Below are 7,587 nucleotides of genomic sequence, written 5' to 3'. Positions count from 1 at the left end.
TATATACACCTGGGGACCACAAACAAAAGCAACAACAGTTTCTGTAGCAGTCTCTAATATTAGGTTAGAATCACTACAGAAAAAATAGGATTTGAAGCTCAAAGCAGAAAGCAATCAAGGAAGCCAGTAGTTTTAACAGCTTAGTTCCTTTCCCGCAACTGGATCAATCATTCCTAAAAATGAGTTTCACACACATACACACTCACCGAGGCCCCCTGCTCCCAAGAAGATACCTCCTACAGCATCAGCGTCACACTCCCTGGACACCCCAATGATGATGCAGCCAGCCACAATGCTGAGCACGGCCGAGCCCACCCGCAGTCCATGATACTTCCCAATGCTAATGTGGTTCATTCAGAAGGTGGAGGCCCCCAACCTGCCCCCCCGCCCCAGCACAGTCGTGACACTGTACTCTGCTTTGACTTAGGCCTTCGCCGCCACTGGCAACTTTTCTGTCATCTGCTTGAGTCTCACCCCTCCCCTCGGTTCACTCTCTCTGAAACAGAAAAACTTTCTCTGGCAGAGCCTCTTTCTCTGTTCTCCATTGCTCAAGATGTCTCATGCATTTTTAAAAATGGAGCTCTGGTTTCCATTGCCACTGAAAATTAAAATGCTAAGGAGGCTGACTCTTGTGACAGCGATACGTGTACTACAAATCGGATCACAGCCCTCTTCCCACCAGCACTGGCTTTCAGTATCAGAGAATGCCTGGAGTGTATTTTACAAAAATGGAACAAGTGTGACACTATTAGTTTGACTAGTATGATAAGGGCAGAGCAACTTAGGCCCCTTACAGACATGGTACCTGGAAATTTGCGGGCTATGTGTAGCTGTGCAGCAATAGAGACAAAAAGAGAGAAAGGGGAGGGCAGAGAGAGCAAGAAATTGCAAGAGTTAGAGAGACGGGGTTAGAATACATGCTACTTATGTGATTTGTCTGTGAGCTTGAAGGGAATGTGTAATGAAATGTTCAGAGAGTTCTCTAGGGTGGGGGCCCGAGGCCATCCACAAAGGCCTGCAGTTGCCATAGAAATAGCATATCCATGGCAACAGAGGGAAAAAAGGGTAAGAAGGATTAAGAAATGAACTTGCTGGGGAGAGGAGAAACAGTGACCAATTTCCAGTTCAACAAGTACATTTCTTCCATCTTTGTCTAGAGACATATGGCTGCATCTTTCACAAAATAATGGTGGTAGCATGGTGCGCGCATGTGCGCGTGCGTATGCCATAGAGAGAGAGAAACATACTGAGTTATGAAGGGCTTGTGGCTTGAAACCCCTTAAGTTAAGTATATTTTGGGTTATTGATGGCACTGTAGCATAACTGTATCCCAATTTCAGTTTTATTATCATCTGTCTGCAATACTCAAACATCACTAACATTTACAGCTTTAGGGAGGTTTAACACATTACTGAGAGCGGTAGTCCTGGTGCAACATAATCAGCCAGTCAGGGAGATGGTATGAGCAGTTTAGCAAACAGAAATGCATTGACATGTGTTTAAAAAATAACATTTAAAAATTTGCGACACCGGACAACATAGACATCCTCATATTTACATGTTTTATTTTAAGATGTTATTGAAACACTGGTTATCAGCCTTCTGTTTCATGAATAATTGTGTCTTGTCACTGTGTTCTTGCTGAGTTGCTTGTATATTACACTTTTATAGCAGATAACAGAAATAACACGAAGAGACCTCGTGGCGCAACGGCAGCGCGTCTGACTCCAGATCAGAAGGTTGCGTGTTCAAATCACGTCGGGGTCATTGTTTTTCGGTGTTCTAACATTGATATTTTTTCAACTGTTCGTCTATGTGTTAGCCCTGCGATGGATTGGCGACCTGTCTAGGGTGTACCCCGCCTTCGCCCGATTACCGGCCGGGATTGGTTCCGGCCCCACCCGTGACCCCGTTCAGGGACTAAGCGGTAGAGAATGAATGAATGTATATCAGTATCACAACGGGACTCCGTTTAGGACTAAGCGGTATAGGAGATGAGATAATAATCAAGATTTTTTTTTGCCATTTATCCATAAACAGACAGTCTAGGCATATAGGTATTCTTGTGCAAGGCTCTCCTGGAGTCAAGTAAAGAGTTTAAAGCCAAAAGAACGAACACCTAGGCTAAATATAAGCTCACCTAAGAATACAAAAGAACACAGAATGCAAAAAAAAAACATATAAAAGAATATAAAATAGTTTATAAAACTGTGGATACATGAATAAGATAGCAGGTAAAATGGGGAGTTTCAAATATTGCACATGGTATTATACATAGTTTATAGTATATGGTATTCTACTTAGTAGGATAATGAGGGGTTATTGCCCAGGTTTTTCACATTTTGTATTTGCCATCAGTCTTAATGCGGCAGGGAAAGAAATTGTTGTAAAATCTAGTTCTTTGTGTGATGATACTGTCCGCTCTGCTGTGCCTTACTCATTTATGGCAGTCTATATTATTCTGTGGCGAAGCATTCATGGTATATGAGTACTTTATAGTATCTCATTGGGAAGGGGTGTAAGGGCAGTGTTATATAGGCTACTTTTGATATAACAACAAAGTAATACCCGCTTTGTTTAAACAATTCATTTGGCATGAATGAAATGCCTGGGTGTACTGTGCAGGACAGAACCATAATATGAGAATGATTAGTGCTATTATGGTTTGTGAATACATACAGTAGGTTACCAGTCAGAAAGTCTTTCCACGACATACGGGTTTTTAATCTGCTGTCATGTGACCGATACTCAGCCATCTTGTGGAAAAACGAAGGTAGAGAGAGAGAGAGCTACACAACTCGATTTTACAAACCTTGTGCTGTCACAACAAGTAGAGGTAAGACAGTCAAAGTTTAACACACTAGCAAAGAAAAATCGTACATTTAAGTAAAGTGCCATGTCAGAGAAGCATATTTTGATGAGCCGAGGTACTTGCGAGTGTTGTTAAGCCACCATGTTTACTTGGCCTTGCAGCATCGGGTTCCAGTGTCTCCGTGTCCGGGCCATGTCGGGTCGGGTGAGGGACGGTTCAATAAGGAAATGTTGTTGTGGAGCAAGGCTGCTCAGAAGGCCGCGTGTAGTTAGTTAGCTAACCTGATAGCATATTACCTTTAAGTGTGGAGGGTAGGGATTAACTTAACTTTATGCCAGAAGAACGTAATGTTTGTTATAAAACGTCCTCTCCTTTGTCAAACTAAATTACTGTCAATACTTGTGTACCATGACGTACGACAGGCATACATTAGCTATGTTGGGAGAAAATGCTGCTAGCTAGCTAGCTAACTTTAGCTGGCTAACCCGCTAGCATAACCACCTTTGGCTATCGTCCTGCTGACTAGAGACCAGCATGTAGCAAGTGGCATTTTAACTGCAATTCTGCTGCCACATTTAAAAATAACACTAAATCATCTGTGAACCTTCAACTGTTACAAAAAGTTTTGGCTGATGTCATTTATTTGAGTCAAGTGAATAACGTTTGATCAGTTTGTTTATGTGACTGGGTAGCTTGTTAGCTAACTTAACGCAATGTTGGTAACTGTTTTCCACTTAACCTTACACTGCTTGTTGGGAGCAGTACAGGCCAGCGTTAACATCATTCAGTAGCATAATAAATGTTATTTCCAGCATGATCTGTACAGATCAATCTGATTAACACCATACAAGTCAGTTGTTTATTCTTAGATTAGCATTAACATTACACGTTCAACGTTTAACAAAAGGTAACAACCAGGCCAACGGTATAAGAACTGTGTGGTCATCTTTCCCCGTCAACTTTAGCATTTTCCCTTATCAGAAGTGTAACCGTTAAGTCAGATCTAACCAAACCGATCAAAGTTGCATGATTGTGAACAGACTGGTCATTCACACGAATCATATTGTTATGTGAGGTTCAGCCAATGGTTTGTTGTTCACTCTATGTTAAAACGGGCTAACGCTAAGCTTGCAGGGGAGTTGTCAGAAATGTCGCAAACTTTAGTTGTATTGCTGTAGATTATGCCAACTTACACGTGGCTTATCCTGGCTACCATATGGCCAGTAGTAATTTGTATCTATTGTCGCCTTTTATGCTTAATATTGGAAAAATCCTCGCTATGTTATAAATCCCCACTTTTAAGCCCAAGTGTAAGATGAAGCGTTGGCAGTGGAGACACTCATGTAAGCAGACAGCTGATCTTGTTACCATAACATGATTATTTTTTGTAGTTCATCAGCTTAAGTAAAGGCCATCTCCACTGTCAATTTTACAGGTGTCTGATATACCCTCCTTGCAGGCTGGGAGACTTCCTAAAATAGCTTTAGCAGATTGAAATAGTACACTGGCTGTGTGCTGGTGGGATGGGCTATATAGGCACTATCCTGAGCAGTGGTAATGCATTAATGCTAGAGACAAAACCTAGAAGTATTTTTTCCAAATTCTGTCCATCAAAACTACACAATGATAGAGGAAGCGCCTCAGTGAAAAACAGTAGCCCTTTTAACTTGTATATATGTATTGTGTGTACTTTTTTCATTTTTGTCTTTGCTTTTAACTTGTGATTTTGGTTTTATTCTGTTCTTATATTGTGCACACTGAGGACCATTGGACTGGAGTCAAATTCCTTGTATTTTTTGATAATACTTGACAATAAAGTTTATGCTCATGTTTATGACATGTTAGATAACATTTGTGTAATGGGTTGATTAATCAATTAGTCAGTTGACAAGCAAAATTAATTATGAGTCATTAAAAAACTAGTGAAAAAATGCAATTTTTATTGCAGTTTCTCAAATGAGAGCATTTGCTTCTTTCCTGTGTCATATTTCATTATCAGCCAAATAGTTTTCATTTATTGTATTTCTGTGTCTTGTATTTAATTTGTTTTTCAGTGGAAGAACTTCTATGCCATTGATGATATATATTGAGTGGTACTAAACCGTTTTCTTCCCTTTTCACATTTGTAGAACTTCAAGGAAGAATGGCCGAAACCCAAACACTTAACTTTGGACCAGAATGGTAATTGAGCTGGCACAAATTCATGATTAGTATGACGGAAGTGATTTGTAGGTGGTGAAACTGGTTTTCTGCTGGAGCTCTGTGCAGCTTTTCCATACATGTTTAGACAAGCCAAATGCCACCTCATCTTCAGTGTTCTCTTTCCTCCCTCTGTCCCCTCTCTTGTACTGCCCTTGTACTACTCTTGCGCAGGCTCCGTGCCCTCTCTGGAGGTGGTAGCAGCAGTGGTGGTGGAAGCAGCAGCTCTGTTGCCTCTCCACCCCTCTCACCTGCTTTGCCAAAGTATAAACTTGCAGACTATCGCTATGGGAGAGAAGAAATGTTAGCACTTTACATAAAGGATAACAAGGTGGGTATAATATATGTATCTTAGCTGTTGATAAAGGCCTGTAGTCAATGTGATTTTTTTACATAAAATTTTTGTTACTGCCAAGAATATATTTACAGCTTCCTTATTTGCAGTGCCATAGTACATTTCCTAAAGCCTTGTGTATCTTATCAGTGAAGTCGGTGATTGGTTTTTCCCTCTTCTAGATCCCTATAGACCTACATGATAAGGAGTTTCTGCCCATATTGCAAGAGGAGCCTTTGCCGCCTCTGGCACTTGTGTCTTTTACCGAGGAGGAACAGGTAGGAGAACTTGTCCTAATGTCAGATAATTATTTTGCTGTGGAATGGTAGGATCAGAAACATTTTCTTACTTATGAACCAGACCAAAATGAATTTCATATTGGCCTCAGGCCAGTTGGCTTCTTACCGTCTTATCTTGAAATATACATTACTTCTTGGCAACCAAATACAGAGCAGGTGCTGAGAGTGCTGGCTGTTCATTCCACTTGTTCCTCTCCCCCTTGTTTGTATTTGCAGAGAAATTTTTCCATGTCTGTAAACAGTGCAGCTGTACTTAGGCGAGGAGGCAGTGCAATAGCAGGGACAGCAAGAGGCCGGAGTACCTCAAGGGGTAGAGGTAAGAACTGAACTATCACCTTCCATGAATGTGTCATGTTTCTATTCTTATTTCAGGGTGTGAAGCTGTAGAAAGCAATGTTGTGGATTTCACTTTTCAAACTAGCCTTTTTTGTAGCTATTTAGATACTTTTTCCATGCAGTTTCAGAACCACAACTGCAGATAGTTTAAGATGGCTTTGAAGAATCCCACCAGTCTGTCCACAGGCTGAGACAAGGGGTGCAGTAGGTGTTGTGCTTACTCAGCATACCTTATTAACCCTAGCTGCTTATCTCATAGTTCTTGTGCATTAAGCATTGAAAACCTTGTTTGAAATGTGACGCCAACCCATATAAATCCTCAATTCAGTTCAAAAATATTGTATTTATGTTTTTGTCAGTGGTAGAATACATGCTTTCTAGAGTAGTTTGGTTACTGATAGTTAGCCCCAAATGTTTGGGTCCATATGTTGTGTTTACTGCCTCAGAGGAGAAATAAACCTCTTTTTCCTTAGAACAGCATCTTTCCTGTTTGTCACTGCAGAGTCTAGTCAGACTTTTCAGGCACCCTTACCACCTGTAAGTCACACTTAAATCACACAAAACCAGACTTGAACCACAGTTGCAGTTCTTTTTAGGTAACTGGTAAAAAGACACTCAAATAGTTTAAACAAAAATTACTAAAACTGCAGGTTGTAAGTTTCTGATTAACTCTTAAGAGTTGGACCATGATCTTGGAAAGTCATTGGCCATACCTTTACCAATCTACCATTATACTGAGCTTATGACTTTTTGCCCCTTAATGAAAAATTTTGTTTGTTTGCTCCACGTTTGGCTGTTCCCGTTAGGGGTCACCACAGCGAATCATCTGTTTCCACACTGACAATTTGCATGGTAAGTTTTGGCAAGTTTTTACGCCGGATGCCCTTCCTGATGCAACTCTATTTATCCGGGCTTGGGGCCGGTACAAAAGCCTGACCAAGTTTAGTACAAACATTAAAATGGACACACTATTGTTGTTTACCAGCTGACCCGAAGTGATTATAAAGAAACAGCAGTTTACTGCAGCCAAACTGCATTGTTACTGTCAGAGGATGTTTTCATTGAATTGTAGAGAAAAGGAGGGCAGATGAATTAAAAACCACAAGGGCTGTTTTGTTCTACATCTTATAGATAGAACGGGAGAGTAAAGCATCATGATTTAGCAAATGTGTGCAGTGTATGATGCTGGCTCAGTTGCTGTAGCCTACAATTGCACTCAGTGATTAGCATTTGGTCTCATTAGGTTTTATTAGGTCGTGTTAATCTATGATTGTTTTCAGGCCGGGGAAGAGGAGATGGAGGGTTTTACCAAAGAAGTTTTGATGATGTGGAAGTTTTTGGCCGTGGAGGGAGGGAGATGCACCGCTCCCAAAGCTGGGAAGAAAGGTATTTGTGGTGTCAAGTTCTGCTGTAAAACCATTTGATTTGATTTATTCATTCAAGCATGTAAAACAGTTGATATGCCAACACATGTAATTTCACACATATCCAACAATAATAATCCAATATCAATTTACTTGTACCTAGTACATGCTTGAACGGAGTAGGAAGAAGTTAGACTTATCTAGTCCTACCCCATGACATCAATTTACAACTTTTAAGTTGTA

The 7,587-nt window shown here is 40.6% G+C and overlaps 2 protein-coding genes and 1 non-coding gene across 6 annotated transcripts in view; 2 read left to right on the top strand and 1 right to left on the bottom strand.

Moving 5' to 3' along the window:
• kncn (kinocilin) overlaps window positions 1-428 on the bottom strand; it is an 8,271-nt gene extending 7,843 nt beyond the window's left edge. The window contains exon 1 of the mRNA XM_020595719.1: window positions 207-428. Within this exon, the coding sequence (XP_020451375.1) occupies window positions 207-354 (148 nt within the window). The 5' untranslated portion in view covers window positions 355-428. The remainder of the gene's footprint in view (window positions 1-206) is intronic.
• A 1,267-nt stretch (window positions 429-1,695) lies between these two features.
• trnaw-cca (transfer RNA tryptophan (anticodon CCA)) lies at window positions 1,696-1,767 on the top strand. Its single transcript has one exon. It is a non-coding gene; the product is annotated as a tRNA-Trp (tRNA).
• A 961-nt stretch (window positions 1,768-2,728) lies between these two features.
• gigyf2 (GRB10 interacting GYF protein 2) overlaps window positions 2,729-7,587 on the top strand; it is a 20,449-nt gene continuing 15,590 nt past the window's right edge. For 2 of the 4 annotated variants that reach the window (XM_020595716.1, XM_020595714.1), the window contains exons 1-6: window positions 2,729-2,836; window positions 4,942-4,993; window positions 5,186-5,342; window positions 5,528-5,623; window positions 5,861-5,960; window positions 7,261-7,366. In XM_020595716.1, coding sequence (XP_020451372.1) covers window positions 4,956-4,993; window positions 5,186-5,342; window positions 5,528-5,623; window positions 5,861-5,960; window positions 7,261-7,366 — 497 coding nt within the window. In that variant the 5' untranslated portion in view covers window positions 2,729-2,836; window positions 4,942-4,955. Of the gene's footprint in view, window positions 2,837-2,882; window positions 2,928-4,941; window positions 4,994-5,185; window positions 5,343-5,527; window positions 5,624-5,860; window positions 5,961-7,260; window positions 7,367-7,587 lie in introns of those variants that run through there. The other 2 variants (XM_020595713.1, XM_020595715.1) reach the window with 2 other exon arrangements.

The sequence above is a fragment of the Monopterus albus genome, unplaced genomic scaffold, assembly GCF_001952655.1.
Source record: "Monopterus albus unplaced genomic scaffold, M_albus_1.0 scaffold28.1, whole genome shotgun sequence".
In the NCBI taxonomy this organism is placed as follows: domain Eukaryota; kingdom Metazoa; phylum Chordata; class Actinopteri; order Synbranchiformes; family Synbranchidae; genus Monopterus; species Monopterus albus.
Note: the sequence above shows the minus strand (reverse complement) of the source record. Positions and strands in the feature narration are given on the sequence as shown.